Source organism: Parasteatoda tepidariorum, chromosome 5 (assembly GCF_043381705.1).
Source record: "Parasteatoda tepidariorum isolate YZ-2023 chromosome 5, CAS_Ptep_4.0, whole genome shotgun sequence".
Lineage (NCBI taxonomy): Eukaryota > Metazoa > Arthropoda > Arachnida > Araneae > Theridiidae > Parasteatoda > Parasteatoda tepidariorum.
The window spans coordinates 30,505,791-30,523,488 of NC_092208.1; the positions used below are offsets into that span (position 1 = coordinate 30,505,791).

A 17,698-nucleotide genomic window follows, 5' to 3' on the forward strand; every position below is an offset into this window, starting at 1 on the left:
CCCTCTGCCCTGTGCGTCTCCAAACACGTCTTCGATGATCGTCAGGACACAGTTGGAAGCGGGATTCGTCGCTAAGGACTATACGTCCCCAGTCGGCATCATTCCAGCCTGATCTGTTCAAAACATTCATGCATACGAAATTTCAAAGCAATGGGATGATTGCTTCTTGGTGCGTCGATTTTTTTGTTATAGAGTGTCTATGCAATCAATAGGTTTATCCGTATGCCTCTGTATTCTACAGGTTTTTCTGTTTAACTATGCAATCGGAAGGCTTTGTATATTTATATAATCTGTAGTCATTTCCGTATGTTTTATATTCTGTTGTTATACTAGTAAGTATTCGGCAATACTTACTATGCTTAAAAGGAAATGTTCCCAAGCTAAACTCATGGATATGAATTAAATATTTGCAACTGTTATAAGAATTTATAAATCATATAAACGAACCACGTAATTGACCATATTATTAAGAGCAGAGGAACAATACACCCATTTTTCCTAACATAGAAACAATGCTGCTTTACTGCTAAGTATTATCTTCCATTTAGATCAGACAGATAGCGTGGACTTTTATTTAAACATGACCACAGCTAAAACAAATCAGTGGTGTCTCACTCAAGGTCCGTAGCCTATAAGAAATCGCTTAGTTTTAAAATATTTTAAGCTTCTGGCAGTGTATAAAAAATTAAAAGGAAGAGCAATTAAAATTCAGACTTTGGATAAGTGAAACAAAACAAGATAGCTATGTTTTATCGTTGACGCTTTACAGTAAAAAACTCCAGTATTAAGTACTAACAATTTAGGTGCATCATCCATAAAATCAGTTTTACCGTAAAATTCATTTTCATCATAAAATACCATACCGTAATTTTTACTTTAATATTAATTTAATTAGACTGTGATTTTACGGTAATACTGTACCACGAGCTATGAGATTTTTTGTTATGTAACATTTTCCGCTAAAACTTTAACGTTTTAAAGTATTTTTTACCGTAATTCGTTCCCATTTGATCTGATTTTTTTGCAGTGTATTATAACAATCAGCTTGATCAGTCATGTACAGTCTGTAATACTGCTATTGTACAAACAGCTACGATCGTTGCGAACATATTGTACCTATTCATTTCCTATTCCGTTGTGCGTAATCTCCCCCATTTGCATTAAAAAATTTAGGGCATTAAATATTTAATAATATATATATTAAAAAAAAAAGAAATAAATTTAACAATGTTGAATTACTAAAATTTTTTAATAGATCTTTGCACAATATTATTTAAAACAATTTATATAAATGTGGTTCATTTTTTTAAATTTCAGATCAAAGTTTGCTGCCGTTCAACTTTCCAAGATGTTGAAATCGGCTCTTACCGTGACGTAAGCTTTATTTGACTTTTTTTTACAGTTTTACAATGTCAGACAAACAAGTACATAAAGCCAAACAAAAGTAGATTTGTTGAACTCATTTTCTTTTAGCACCGCTTATTTTACATCGTTCTAGCAACAAAAGAAAGAATAAATAAAGATGTTCATGTTTTACACTTGCAAATAGCCGCCTTCAGCAAAAAGTAATCTGTCATTTAAATGAATAACCTGCCGGTGTAGACACTTGCTTTACTTTGAGTGCTTTGAGATCTATTTGGGGACAAAATTATCGCGAAGACATAATATAGCCAAGATAATCTCGTGGCTGCTCACAAAATAAGTACTTAAAATGATAATGCAAAATATTGCACGAATCAATGAATCAACGAACGAACGATGAATCACGAACCAACGAATCAATGAATCAATGAAAAAATAAAAATGCTATAATGAACACACTCACCCTTTAAACGTAAAAGAATTTTAAACGTTACTACATTTTGAATGAATTTTTGAATACTTTTAATGTGGGAAATATTAATTTTCACACCAATTGTTATTCGTTATCTACTAAAGTTTACATATGATTAACTAATATGCTTCGAGTAATTGTTTATTAATGTTAATTTAATAAAATCAAAGCATTTAAAATTTATATAATTATTATAAGTAAATTAACTCATAATCAAGTAATTTAACATTTATCAAATTTAATTGATTATATTAAAGTAATTATCAGTTATTTATATTAAAATATTAGAGAACATTTTAAACTGTGTACTTACAAAAAATTGGATAACGGCAATCTCAGGTGAAATATTATTGGAAATAACGTAGATAATATTTTATTTTAAGACTGGTCTATATACAATTCTGAGCTTACGACTCGTAGCCTTGTAATTTTATATTCAACCAAGAAGACAAGAAAACTCATGTATCAAGTTTTGGGAGAAATGGAATTAACCCACTAATTTTTAATATAAATTTTAAAAATAATTTTTTATGAAATTAACCCACGTTTGCATTATGTTGAGAAGAAAACATACCACGAAAACCTTTCACGGTCAGTCTGATGGCAAGGGGACTTTAACCCATGATCCGTGTACTACTGAGGATATTTTAGGTCAGCGCTGCGGTCGGTGCGAACCATGTGCAAAATTCGTATCAACCAGCCATCTCTGGGATTTGAATCTGGGTTATCTTATGATAGCATGAGAAATCATAATTTATGAGAAAATCTATTTTATACTAAGAGTAACTCTCTATCCCCTGAGCCACCACGGCTCCTGTAGATGATATTTTGTACACTCGATGTTTTGTATAAACAATATTTTTAATGCGATATTTTGCCTGCAAGATAATGTCTTACACTCTTTGAAATCACGTGCTTTCAAATAAACTTGTAAGTACCAGTAAGATTAATAAATCTTCCGTAGTTAACATTATTTTGAATATTAATAGATAAATATGTAATAAATAACTTAATAATTACTTTTTCAGCAATAAATAATATAACTTGCAAAATGGATTGGTTTTATTTGAACTATTCCTTCTCGGTAGACTCTTTAGACTAATCAATTATGCGTTTCTTTAAAAATAATTTAAGAAAATAAATTGTAAAATAGTATTATATGCTTAATACTCTTGTATTTTCTTAAATGATAATAAGTAATATTCCTTTAGAATACAGCTATTAATCATCATTGGATTGCCAGACGAACTCTTAAAGGTCGATGTAGAACATGCTCTAAAGTAAGTAAAGATGCATACAATTTATTTGTAACAACGAATGTAATTATTAACTGATTAGTTTGCATAGGTCAATTTAGAACTCGTATTTAGGTAGGCAGTAGTATAGTCATTAATTTAAAAACTATAACAAATTTTCTGAAATAACTAAATGTTTAATTACCTTCATTTATTTTATTTATCGGTATTTATTATAACTGTCGAGTTTTTAAAAGTAAGTGTCTTTATTAATCAACATTAGCATTGACTATAACACTTTTAAATATAGACTAATCTTAAGTACTGAGTTTAAAAAAATATCTTCTTATCCCAGTAAACATGTTTTGCCATAGCAGCAACGTTTTGTTATAGTTTTGTTAACGTATAAATAACGCTATTATTCGGATACAGATGATAAACTCTAGCTTTACCATAGCAAAAATGATTTCAGAAAGGTAATAAATATGTAAGGTTTAAATTTTTTTCTAAATTCATTGTATGTCTATACGTTAAACAGCAGTTTTTATATATTACGGCAGTAACATTTTTGTTTCCTCCCTGAATCTCAAAAAACGTTAACATCAATTAAATGAAGTGAAGCGTTGATTTTTATTTCTGCTGTGATGCAGAAACATTGCAAAAACGTTTCTAATTATCTGGAGGATAAATCTTATAACACTATATATTTATTAGACACTGAAATAATGATTAGAAATTGAAATTAAAAAATAAGCAAAGTCCAAAAGTTATCTAAAAACATCTAAATCAAATTTCGTTTTGATTAATGAATGAATATTTCAATATCATAATTCTTCTTTTATGTTTTAACAATATCGATTTTTTTAAGAGAAATTCGGCAAAATTAATAACAAAACGTTAATACATGAGTTACGTTTTAAAGGCATAAAAATGTTTTTCAACAACATAAAAGGAGCTTAGCACTAGATAATCAGTTTCGTTTTGAATAATGAATGAATAAATAAATAAGTAAATAAAATTTCATTGCGAATGAATGAATAATCAATTTTGCTTTGAATAATGAATGAATGAATAATCAATTTTGTTTTGAATAATGAATGAATCAAATTTTGTTTTCAATAATGAATGAATATTTCTCTATCATAATTCTTCCTTTATGTTTTAAACAATGTCGATTTTTTTCAAAGATTCGGCAAAATTATTAACAAAACTTTAATACATGAGTCATACTTTAAAGGTGTAAAAATGTTTTTCAACAACATAAAAGGAGCTTAGCACTATATAATCAGTTTCGTTTTGAATAATGAATGAATGAATCAATCAATCAGTCAATTAAATTTTATTTCGAATGAATGAATGAATAATTAATTTTGCTTTGAATAATGAATGAATGAATCAATCAATCAATCAAATTTCGTTCTGAATAATGAATGAATATTTCACTATCATAATTCTACATTTATATTTTAAACAATATCGATTTTTTTCAAAGAAGATTCGGCAAAATTATTAACAAAACGTTAATACAGGAGTTACGTTTTAAAGGCATAAAAATGTTTTTAAACAACATAAAAGAAGCTTTGAGGCTGCATAGGTTTGAGCGTTGTTTTATTATTTAGGAAAAAGAAAATTAAAAAAAAATAATATAAGTACCTAAAACTTTTAGAACACGTTCCAAATAGAGGGAAACTTTATTGCGTGATACTTACTCTATCTGTACCCTTTCTCCCAAATTTAATTTTTTCTGGAAACTTCTATACAAGTTCACATTGTATAAATTAAACTTTGTTATAATTTATGAGAAGAAAATCTACTTTATACTAAGTGTAACAAGAACTAAATCCAAAGAATCTTGTACAAACATTTGTGTAGAGTTATTGACATTTTTTTTAACTGGTTGTTCGTAAAAAGTTCTTTTCCTCTGTTGACTGGTTGCATAGTAACGGTAAGAGGATATAACTTTTCTTTTTTTATTTCTGATCACGAACGTTGACTGTAATCAAAGCGAATGAAAATACAGTTGGGATGTTTTTAAGAGACATAAAAGGGTTTCACTTCACCGGGTAAAGCAATCTTCAATCATACTAGTGGATATATTTTTTACTTTTATAAATTTGATCATGGTAAGTTAAATATATTTATAAATTTTCATGCATAAAATTTTTTTCCGCGTTTAACTAATAGCTGTTTTTTTAATTCATTATTATTCATTTATTCCTTATAAAGAGAGAATCCAGTTCATTGTATTTTTCAGGATCATTTTTATAAATTATGACAAACTTTGTAAGAGGTGAAATAAAATTTTCTCTTCAGATTTAATTTAGTTACTTAGCTATTTTTAATTTCTATTCCTATTAAATATTGTTAACCATTATGTGAGGCCACTTTTAAAGCTAATTATTACCAAAATGTTTTTCTAAGCATTTGCCAATTTATTTTACCTTTGCTATCTAACAAGTATAAGAATATACAGCATTTAAATAGTAAATACTATGCATATTTTAAGCATAAATCTTGTCTTACTTTTTCTTTAATTTTGCAAAACACTTAGTTTATCAAACTAAGTTGATGCAGATGAACAGATGTAGTAAAATGCCGTAATTAGGGAAAAAAAATTAGATATCCTACTATGTTATTAGGTAATATATTTAAAACGGTTTAGGATATAATGCATCGAAATCAGATGAATAGGAAAAAAAATTGAGTCATAATTAGTAAAAAATTATGCAGTATCTCAACAGTGAACTATCTGGTGACTAAATTTTGACTATGGTGACTGGTGAATAAATTAAATATTCTTATATGTTATTAGGTAGTATATTTATGATGGTTTAATTTGTAATGCATCGAAATCAGGTGAATAGAAAGAAAACATTGAGTCATAATTAGTAAAAAATGATGCAATACCACAACAGTAAACTAACTGGTGACTAAATGGTGACTGGTGAATAAAGTAAATATTCTAATATGTTATTAGGTAGTATTTTTATGATTGTTTAATATATAATGCATCGAAATCAGATGAATTAAAAAAACATTGAGTCATAATTAGTAAAAAATTATGTGGTATACCACTAAAAGTAAAATAACTGGTGACTATGGAGACTATTGATTAAAGTAAATATCCTAATATGTTATTAGAGTACATTTATGATGGTTTAATATGTAATGCATCGAAATCAGATGAATAGAAAAACAACATTGAGTCATAATTAGTAAAAAATGATGTAGTACCACAACAGTAAAATAACTGGTGACTAAATATTAATATATAAAAAAGATAATCATTTCTTTTATTAATTGAGATTGTTTTGTAGATAATTTTGTAATGAAATGAAACTGTGCTATTAATTAATGCGAATTTAAAAATAAGTTGCTATCAAATTGAAATGCTTATAAAACTAAAACATATTTTGTACAGCAGAAAAATTTAAAAAAGTAAAATAAACAATACAATAAATTGCAAGTTTTACATAAGCGAATTTTTTAAAACTCTTTTAATGTTGCTATTAAGAATAAAAAATTAACAATTTATAAAACTAAAATTTCTGTTCATTGATCTTAATTTTACACTTGATCTTCATTTCACAATTATTAAAAATTCATTGTTTGATTGTGACTATTTCAGACATTTGGAGGAAAAGTTTGCAGCCTGCTTAATGTAAGTAATCCAACATTAAATTATTTAAATTCAATTTGAATGATAAGCATTTAAATTATGTTTAATATTTTTATGAAATAATTATGATTTGTATGATTGATAAGATGACGCGCTTTCTATTGCCTTTTGTGTGTCTTTTTTTATACATAAATTAAGAGTTAAATAATAGTTAAGTAGTTAAATGGACTTTATTGTAGTCTACAACACAAGACCTAGATATAAATTATATAACATATTAACATATATAGTATATAACATATGTAGTATATAGTATATTAACATAATCTGCATATATACATAGATATATAGTATATTAACATAAGCTACAAGGTTATTGGCTATCTGACACCACTGAAAAAAAAATGAAACGCACCCTCTGCCTTAAATTCGCTTGGTTTCTCAATAAGACTTACTATCATTGGAAAGTGGCAATAGAAACAACAATAACTCTTTTTGCTAAAGTTTTTAAAATTATAACAACTTAAATGCCTCATTCAATTTTTGGGGAAAAATTTGTTTTTTCATTTCCTCCAGCGTTTTTTATAAGATTGTCATTAATATATGCTCTCTTTATTTACGAGTGAAACTTTAATAAGTTGTAGTTATCTTTTTAACATGTAACCAATGGGACATGTAGCAAATATCTTGACAAGTTGATTTAGAAAAATATGCTGTGTTTCTGTACAGGTGTTTTTGAGCTCTATGCTTCAAGTTTGCTACCTTTTTTCTAAGTCATTTGTGTGTCAGTGCTTGTAGTAAAGTTCAAATTGTTAAAAAATCTATTGCACCAACTATAAATACAATGTTTCGAATAAGTCCTGGATATTTTTTCTCAGTCAAGATTATTTAAAAAAAAATTTAGGCCCAAGATGATTCCGAATTTTCATACTTTCTCTGAGTCAATGATGTTTTTTTAGATACATTATAAAATTATTATTTTTCTCAAAAAAATTACAGATTTAATTGGATTTTTTGTGAAGCAAGAGGATTAAAAAATATTCTCTTCCCATATAAATTTTTTGACATTTCCTAAATGCACCCTTTTAAACCATCAATCAAATTCACCTGTATTTATAGGAAACCGTGGCAATGAGTTGCTCATGGTGCAAGGAAGTTTGCCACAATAAAGAATCATGTTTTAACATGAAGAAAATGAGTAGTGAAAACTGCAATTTAGGAGATCATGCCAACTTAATTGTTCCCCCAACGTGGATTGTAAAGTTACCAGAGAAAGTAAGTCCATCCTATTGTATTATATTCCTAATTAGTAGAAAAAAATATAAGCCAAGATTTTTTTAAAATTAACACGAGGTTTTATTTTTAATTAATATAATTTATTAGCAAAGTTGAACTGCAACTATAAATTTACGGCTATATATTTTAGCTTTAACGATACAAAGCCATTTCAATTAGGAAGATCTACCTAATAGATCTTGACCTATAAATAATAGACCTTGTTCTTCAAGTGGAAAAAGGATTTCAGGTACGATTTTCAACTTAAATCTACCTGGAAAATAGATCCACTATCAGTTATTTAAATTGGATATGCTTCATGCAAAATTGTACGCAACTTAAATCTGTATCAATCATTTAATTTCTCTTTAAACTTGGATTTAAAAAAATCCGCTGATTAGCATTACTCAACACATAATTATTAAAATTTTATAAGTTTTCGAAGTGACTAATTCTGTAATTTTACACATTATTAATGCAAACTAGCTTGTCAACAAGTCAAGGGACACAAGAGACAATTAAAACATCAACCTAATGCTTTTCACAATTCATTATATGATAGTTAGAGGTATTTTTGATTAGCCATCTTGGAGAGACATGTAAGTTCACACAGTTAGACGTTTGTTGCAATTTTTAATTTAACGATGCAAATTGCCCCATAGAGTCTCTATGAGCTTCAGGCCTGGGCACCGGATAAAACAGTTTATTAGTTTCAACCCAGTATAAAATAAACAAACTCATGATGTAAATCGCAGATGGGGTTACCATTCTTGAAGGAGATAGGGCTGAAACTACCACAACGAACGAAAAAGACTTTTATCCAAATTAGGGCGATAAACGTCAGTTTTGAGCTTACTGCTTGAGCTTACCATTAATATCAACCAAAGGTCCCAGACTTTAGCAAGAGACGTCCGGTCCCTATTTCCATCTTCACCCATATGCATGGATGCTTTATGCACCTAAAAACATCCATCCATTGCAACGTAGAATCGAACCTCACCCTACATCTTGAAGAGTGAAGATGCGATTTTGTAATAGCCAGGTAGTTAGCCATACTAGGTAGTAATAGCCATACTAAGTTGAAAAATTTCAAATAAATACTTACTTTAACGTTATATGCATTTTGTTACATTCCAGTAATTCGTGAATCGAGGAAAAGAAATAAATCTAAAAAACATTGAGTAAAAAGACATTTTTAACTGCGTAATTTTAGAAAAAAATATTTATTGAATACCTTATGAAGCTACTTAGCTTGTAAAATATAGTTATAGGCTTCATTTGAGACATCTAAATTTCTCTATGATGCCTGTATGAAACTGGGCAATAATGCGATTATACTTCTGAAAATCATGAGGACTCAAGAAAGTTAATTACAATGAGTAAATTACATATACCTAAAAGCATTAAATAATCCAAACATGCATAGCTGGTATTTAAGTAACTGAGTTAAGCTTAAGCATAACGTAAACGTTTCTAGATGAGTAGAAAAGAAGTGATATTTGTGTAAAGGAGAAACGCGAGATCGTTGTTCCTTAAATATTTAAACTAATTTGCATAGCTCCTGTAGATTGTTCAAGTTGCCCGGGTACTTGAAACGGATTACAAACCTAGGAAAGCAGAATTGGTTGAGTGGGTGCATCTGCACTTGAGACAACTTTTGAGTCTAAGTCTCTAAGGTTTTCTGGAACTTAATATGTTTGCGGGCTAGAAGCACCACATAACCTAATTGGAGAAAAAGCAGTGAGTTAAAAAGCAAAGAGAAAAATAATTATGGGACTAAAATTTTGCAGAAGAAAATGTGTTCTAAATTACGCGTCCTATTACGTCCTGTTACGAAAAATAGTGAATCTCCTAAGAGTAATGCATTTAACTAATAGAAGCATTTTTCAGAGTCGACTACATTATTCCTTTAACAGAGACAGATTTTGATCTAGCTGGATGTTGATCTAAACCTTTATCGAAAATCTGGAGCTTTATTCAAATGTTCCTTTTGTAACATTAATCAATCGTTATTTTTTCTTACGCAAGCACAAAATAAAACAAATTATTCAAAATTTATAAATTTAAAATAGTTTGCCTTATTTTCCTGAAATTCGGTAGAAATATTTTTATGTCTTTTCAGGTGGGAAAAAACATTTAACGCTTTCGAGCATTCAATCAAAAAAGGGCCTTCAATCGACAGGCTAAAGACACTAAAATTAATGTTTTACTCATACTAAATCTGTTATAAAAAATAAAATATGATTTTCAGACAAATTTAATAATTAAGAATTAAATAATGAGGAATAAAATTATTCAAATTTAAACATTCTTTGCATTTAAGAAAATTAAAGAATATTTTGTTGGGAATAATAAATTTTTCACCTTAATTTCGCCTTGTTTTTACCAATTATAATACATTCTTATAATTACTTTTAATTTCGAATAACGCAGAAAAAATTTCAAATATGGATTTAGATTATTTTTCATTTTTATTTTATTTTTTTGTAAATTAGGCTTTTTTTCCATGAAGTGATTACACTTCAATTTTCATGGACATCAACTCGAGGAATTTTGGCTGGGAATCCAAATACCTCGTCACGCTATGACAAGACGCGAAGCTGTTTTTTTCTTCAAGAATTCTATCACCTATGCGATGTTAAAGGATCAAAACAGCAACTGGCCTTTTGCATTAAATTAGCTATACATTTATCAGCGTTTGAGCATAATAAAAAAGAGATCCTTCAAGTTTGTTATTTTTTTTAATCTCAATCATGAATAAAATTTAAAAATAATTAGAAATGAAAGATCAAAAATATTCCGTAGTAACAGTTGACTGCCACAATGGAATACCTGCAAGTGATATAGTGATATCTTGATCCTGATTGGTTGTGGGAATGTGGCATTTGTTGAAATTAGCAACTGTTCTTTCTATTCTGTTTGGAGTAGGCCAAGTCCGTCAAGTATCAGTTCTCTTAAGTGACACATTCTATATTTTTTCACAATAAAAATATATTACGGTTACAGTTAATAATAAATTTAACTTAAGTAAAATTCATAGATGAAGAAGGAATTATATGTTTACCAATTCAATAATCGATGCGGTATTGTATTGAATTAACTTCACATTAGCTAACATTCAAACGTATGTTGAGAAACTTAGCTCGATTTTAGCATACCATCATGTTTATAAGAGATCAGTTGGCGCTGAGGTCATAAATCACGCGTCTGTGTATCCGTGATCGTATTCTTCTCGAGTTGTAAGAGCCCAATTGTTTTTTTGTTTTTTTAATTAATTCATCTTTGCAGGAAACAGAAAATTCGAAGCACGTATTTGCCATCAAACCCATACCATCATCCACATCTAAACCTCTACTTGTTTTTATCAATCCTAAAAGTGGAGGTAATCAAGGCTCAAAACTTCTTCGAACATTTCAGTGGCTTCTGAATCCTCGACAAGTATTCGATTTGACAGAAGGTGGTCCAGGAATGGGGTGAGAATTTTAAACCTTTTCTTGGAATCGTTGTAGATTTTTTATAACTCTATTTTTGTTTAAATTAGGCTTTGTGTTTTCTGTTATTCGCACTTACGCTATTGGAAAGCGGAATAGTTGGCTTTTGATTGTCCTATTTTTTTCTTATACACTGTAAAAAATTCTTGATCAAATAACTGTATAAAGTACCGGTACTATTTTAAGTTTATTATCCGTAAAATTATTTCCACCAAGAAATATACCGTAATCTTTACAGTAATACTTATTTAATTGGAGGGATTCAGTGATTTTACTCTATTTATTACTGTAAAAATTACGGTATGTTTTGTTCCGTATCTTGCTCCAGTATAATGTACTGGCACCCTGAGTGAAGTACTTTGTACAACTAAATAAGATTCTTTTCACAACACTTAAATATTTACTTTATTTTCTTCATATATAGAGAGAACAGTCGGCAAAGAATTTTGTTAGGTTAAAAAAGCATTTCGCTAAAAAAAAGGAATTATAAAAGAAATAAAAATAAACAACTTAAAAAATAAAAATGCTGTTGCCAGCCATAGAATTTTTTGAAATTCAACTTAGCAACATAAATCAAAATGACATACAAGTGCAGCTAGGTCAAAATTATGATACCTGAGAGCTTGACGTAACACTGAGTGCTATCGTTATTTGATCCTGGAATTTTCTCAGTGTAATTCTTACACCAAATGTGACTAATTCGGCGGGTAATTACGGCAATAAACTGAAAAATAATTCTAAAAAAACTATTTTCTATTTTAAATGTTCCATGTTGTTTTAAATATTTTTTTTTATAAAATTTTACTTACTTTTGAAATATGTTACTCATTTTATAAGCTTTACGTAATTTATGTGTTTTTTTAAACATATTTTTGCAAAATTGTTTCAAGTAAGCTAGGAAAAGGAGATGAATAGTTAGCAATTGATTTTATATAATCAATGAAATCAGTAATAAAATCATAAAATTCATCAATTGTTTATCTTTATTTGTGAAACAAAAAAATTTCAGACAGGATTTTTTTTATTTAATTGTTTATTGATTTTGAGACATTTACAAGCATTTATTGAAAATGTATTAATTAATGATACAGAGAACCAGAATTTACTTAGATTGTATCTACATTTAAGTACAAGAATAGTAATGATTATAAATGAAATCAGATGCATGGATTGTAAAATATTTTTTACAGTGCATGTAAATCTATAAATGCATTGGAAAAACAGTTTTGCATTTTTTCCTTAAATTTTTCGAGTAGTACAGCTTTTTCTATAAAATAGGAGGCTTTCAGACAGGATTTTAATATTATTTTGCCAACTCATTTTAGAACGTACCCAAAAAGTTATTTAGGCATTAAGGATTAATGATAAATAGAATTAAAATTCATGATTAATGTACATACATGCATAGAAAATAAATTCAACTTTAATTTCTTCGACATAGTTTGCGTGAAATATAGATGAACGGTGGTGTAGCAAATGTGACACAATTTTAATGATAGATTGATTGCCATTAAACGTATCTGTAAAAGAGAACATATTTCACACGGTTTCCTTAGCAACAGCTAAAACTTATAACGAAGGATGATACTTTATTACTTTTTTCCTTAAACTTTCTTTTTGGTTCATATTTTTGTTTTTCAAATATTTTAAGAGAGTTATTATGCCGAAAAACATAAAATATCAATATTTTACACCCCTTCAAAGGAAAAATTAAACTTAAGTAAGTATTTGAAATAAATAACTTTTTTTTAACGATTTAAAAGTTTGTTTTAAAGACTATTGAGAAAAATTAAAGTTTAGCATTATATTACATTTTTATTCTACCCAAGCAGTTGAAAAGAAAAAAAAATATTAAAGCTTTATCTGTTTGATATAATTAACACTATTAGTTTTAGTTACCGAAAATATTTTTTAACGTAAGCAATAATTGAATTTCCTGTTTCAAATATCAATAATATTGTTTTTGCTTTTAAAGACATTCAAAATCATCATAGGTCATGTTTCTAAAAATTCAAATTTTTTAGGCAATTATATTTTTTAACAACTAAAATAATGCTTAGCCTCAATTTCAAGTCATTAAATTAATAGTATTATCGAATTGGGCTACGTTGGTACTGCAAGACTACATTGGGACAATGCTGTCTTAACGAAACTGTTATGGAACTGTAAAGAACTGTTTGGTGCAGTTGTTTTGCTATTGTCTTGCATTCTTGGGTGAGAACGACACCCTTGCTTTCTGATTCAGTTGCCACTCTTGTGGAATCCTCATAAATGAATGGCTTAAACATTCACTGTTAAAATGTTTATTAATTTTTAATTCAATTTTTCAGATTGGATCTGTATAAACGTGTTCCAAATCTTAGAATCTTGGCTTGTGGAGGAGATGGAACAGTTGGTTGGATACTTTCTGTCTTAGATGATCTGAAGGTTACCACGTCACCACCAATAGCCGTGCTGCCTTTAGGAACTGGGAATGATTTGGCAAGATCTCTTGGCTGGGGTGGGGTATGAACTTGTACAATGACTTTCTTCGTATTATGAAAGTTGTGCCCTGAGTTTTTAAATTATGGATGTTCTTTGAAGTGCTTTTGAGAAGAAAAATAAAAAAAGATGCAGCATAAAAATGCTAATCTGTAGCAAAGTTTTGATTTTGAAGTATCTCGGTGAAAAGAGTTATCTTTACTTAAAGCCAAACAAATGTCTTAAATAATTGAAAAAATTGTACCAAGCGTGCATCATAGTCATGCAAGCTTTCCTGGGTACTGAACACTAGGAGGTTCCGTGCTTGATTGACTACCCAATCGGAACATCTGCCAAGAAAACTGAGATGGGCACATTAAGCCTTGGTCCTCCATGGGCTGTAGTGTAGCTGAGTTTAGTTTTTTTTAAAAATATTAGTTCACAAGCGCTTACCATTTTTCCAAAACTGCGGAGTTTTTTCATATTAAGTATATATTCCATTTCTTGACGAACAAACCACAACCTAACAATCTTGTAGAGCTGATGCAAATCACAGCAGTTATAGGCATTGCATATTATTTCGCTAAAAAAAGGTACTTTCATACAAAGCAAGAACTTTCTAAGAACATCCTTTTGCACTTTTTCAAGTCATAGACGCGATTTTAGAGTAGTTTAAATGTTTCAAACGTTTTATAATACATAAATTTTTTTTATTATATTCATGTATGGATGTAATAGAACAAAAATATTTAGGTTAGGTACCTTGTTTCTAGACGTTACCAACAAATATTGCAACATAGAAAATTAAAACGCAGAATAGTCTGTAGGTCCGTATAAGTTTCTTTTTGATAGTTATATGACTGATTAAATTCAATGAACAAAAATATTCACTTGGTACCTTCTCCAACGTATTGCAAGTAATCTCAGACAATTAACAAAGTTATATTGACTTTGTAGCATTTGTTGTGTACAAAAATGCTTCAGGAAGGCTTGAGAAACGTTTATGAAAACTGAAAATGTTTGAATAACAATGATTGCTATTAAAACCTTCATTTGCGTTTCTGAAGAACTTCATTAACAGTTTGCATATGTTTTAGTTAGTTTAAAATTAAATGTGTTACTGTCTGTTTATTTTAAATAATTTTAAATTCCTAAAGCAACAACTAAAAAATGCTCTTTGAAAATTCACTAGATGTAGTGCACAAAGTAAAGAAATGGTCAACTCTTAATGATCTTTGATTTCATGATCAGATCTTCAGGTTCTAGAACTTAATGTAAATGGTTCGTAGGGGTAACTTCAAGTATACTTATTAATTAGTACAGATGATGCTTAAAGTTACGTAATTAGACACAAAAGCATGCTTTCTCTGAATAAGCAGGCCTTTTTTAAGACGTATTTAGATTTATGAAATCATTAATATGTGGGATAGTCGCAATCTGAGAAATATGGTTCCAACAGTTTGGTCAAAGGAGCGGTTTAAAGTTTGAACCTCTTAATGTTAACTTTACTTTTTGCTTATTTCATCATGTTTCTAGAATTTTCTGACCAATTAAAAAAAATTGCACACTCTTATAAAATTCGCTTATCCAAAGATATATCCATGTAAGAAGTAATTTTTAATAATTATGTATCGAATTTAATGTAATGAAAGTATAAAACATTTAATAATCGGGTATAAAATTTTTTGCGTAATTTTAAAGAACATAATTTGCGCAATTTTAAGGAACATAATTTTAGAGAACTTTACAGAACATAATTTTGCATGGAAAATTACAAAATACGTGCGAAATAGGTCGAATAATTCCTGAGAGATCTTATTTTAAATATACGATTTTTTATTACTCAAGCGTTTCAATTTCGTTTGGGAAATGAAGTTTTATTTTGATCAAAGTGAATCAAAACCCTTGAAGCAACATGGAATGAGAGAAAAACTTTGAAGTACTTTATCTATTAATATGTATTTACCTTTTATTTACGGCTGGTACAACATGTGGACCACATGTGATGGTACAATATGGAACATCGCAAGCAAAGGGTTAATTTAACTTTTTGTTTAACCAGAATGGCTTCATTGTTCTAAACATTTAAACAAAAAGTTTTTTTAAAATTTTTTTATTTTATTTCCAATGGCAGATTATAGACAGTAACAGCATACATAAGCTCTAAAAATAAGAGCATCTTTTGTTTCTGTTCTTATTTTTAGAGTTTATGTATGCTGTTACAGTCTATAATCTGCCATTGGAAATAAATAAAATAAAAACTTTTTGTTTAAGTACTTAGAACAATGAAGCCATTCTGGTACACTTATTGTACCAGTCATACGCAAAAGGCTAAATATTTTTTTCAAAATTAAAACAAGTTCTTGTTTCAAATTGGTGAATTTGTTTTTCCTTCCTAAGGGCTATACTGATGAACCTCTGACCAAGATTCTTTCAAACATTGAAGATGGAGAAATCGTAAAACTAGACAGGTATTTACATTATCTGTTACAAAATATTTTTGTTAGTAATTGTCAATTAGATAAACTCCAATAATATATAAATTATTATCAATAATTACAATGATTAGTCAAACGTAACCAGAAGTAAAATTTTAAGTGCAGATTAAATAGTTAAATTCATACATCTATTTCATAGTTAAAATCAAATTTTTTCATCAATTGTGCCTAGTCAACGAATGTTATATAATACTCTTTTGGTCTTCCATTAAGGTTCTGTGTGAATGCCTGTTTACAGAGAATATAATGCTGGTTTTTAGCATCGAAGTAGTTGTGGGTCCAAAATATTTTAATGTTTATGAGATATTTTAAAAGTATGCGAATACTGTCGTTAATATTAAAATAATTGATAAAAGAAGGGGTAGTTAATTTTCGAATATTTTCTGTACCTTTTAAAACTTTATAAAATGCATTTTTAAACTGTTTTGGAAGCAAAATAAATGAATTTTTCCCGAAAGTTCAATGAATATTATGCGAAAACAAAGCACAAATATATATTTTCCTTTTAAAAAAAAAAGCAGCTAAGTATCAAAATTCGATTTCATATATGATGAAATTCCATCTTTTTAAAAAAATGTCTTCCTTTTGTTATGCCTAATAACATTAAATAAGTGTACGTTTTTTGTATGCTGGACCAGTGTAAATATTGCACCAAAATATTTATATAAATTGAATCTGATCTTCAATAAGTGCACATATATTTCCTAGAGGACTAACAGAAAACAAAGATTTTATGTTTTTAGTAAATTTATTAATTTTTAAATATTTCAGTAATCTATTATTTGTTCTTACGAATATGATTCCTTCCTTTGGCATAAGTTGGGCTATTTGACTTCATTAAAACAGTTTTTATTTAGTAAATATTCAATATCAGCACTAACACATACTAAAGACAAGAAGTCAAAATGAATGATATTCAAAATGTAACATCCAGTGGAGCAAGGGCAACGTCATGTTGACTTCAAACCAATATTTCTAAAAAACTCTTTAGTATTATGACAGTATTCGGTTACAAAAAGTTATATAAATAGTTCAATATACAATATATATATATATATATAAAACCTAGTTACAGTAATTTAAAAATATAATCTCCATGGAAATATAACTATAGTAACTAGAAAGTGCACAAAGAACACAAAAGGTAATCAAACAAATTTTCTCTTCAGTTTTAAATATCTATCTTCAAAACTCAAATAAACCTTTTGAAGATATTTTTGAAATGATTTTATTTTACTTAAAACAATGTTTTAACAATATGATTACAAAACTTGAATTGCTAAAAG

The 17,698-nt window shown here is 28.4% G+C and overlaps 1 protein-coding gene across 1 annotated transcript in view; it reads left to right on the forward strand.

Moving 5' to 3' along the window:
* The window catches only part of LOC107449338 (retinal degeneration A), an 86,615-nt gene that overhangs the window by 26,899 nt on the left and 42,018 nt on the right, over positions 1-17,698 (forward strand). Inside the window, exons 6-12 of the mRNA XM_071181234.1 lie at positions 1,318-1,374; positions 3,046-3,114; positions 6,698-6,730; positions 7,808-7,963; positions 11,252-11,436; positions 13,785-13,959; positions 16,315-16,385. Of these exons, the coding sequence (XP_071037335.1) occupies positions 1,318-1,374; positions 3,046-3,114; positions 6,698-6,730; positions 7,808-7,963; positions 11,252-11,436; positions 13,785-13,959; positions 16,315-16,385 (746 nt within the window). The remainder of the gene's footprint in view (positions 1-1,317; positions 1,375-3,045; positions 3,115-6,697; positions 6,731-7,807; positions 7,964-11,251; positions 11,437-13,784; positions 13,960-16,314; positions 16,386-17,698) is intronic.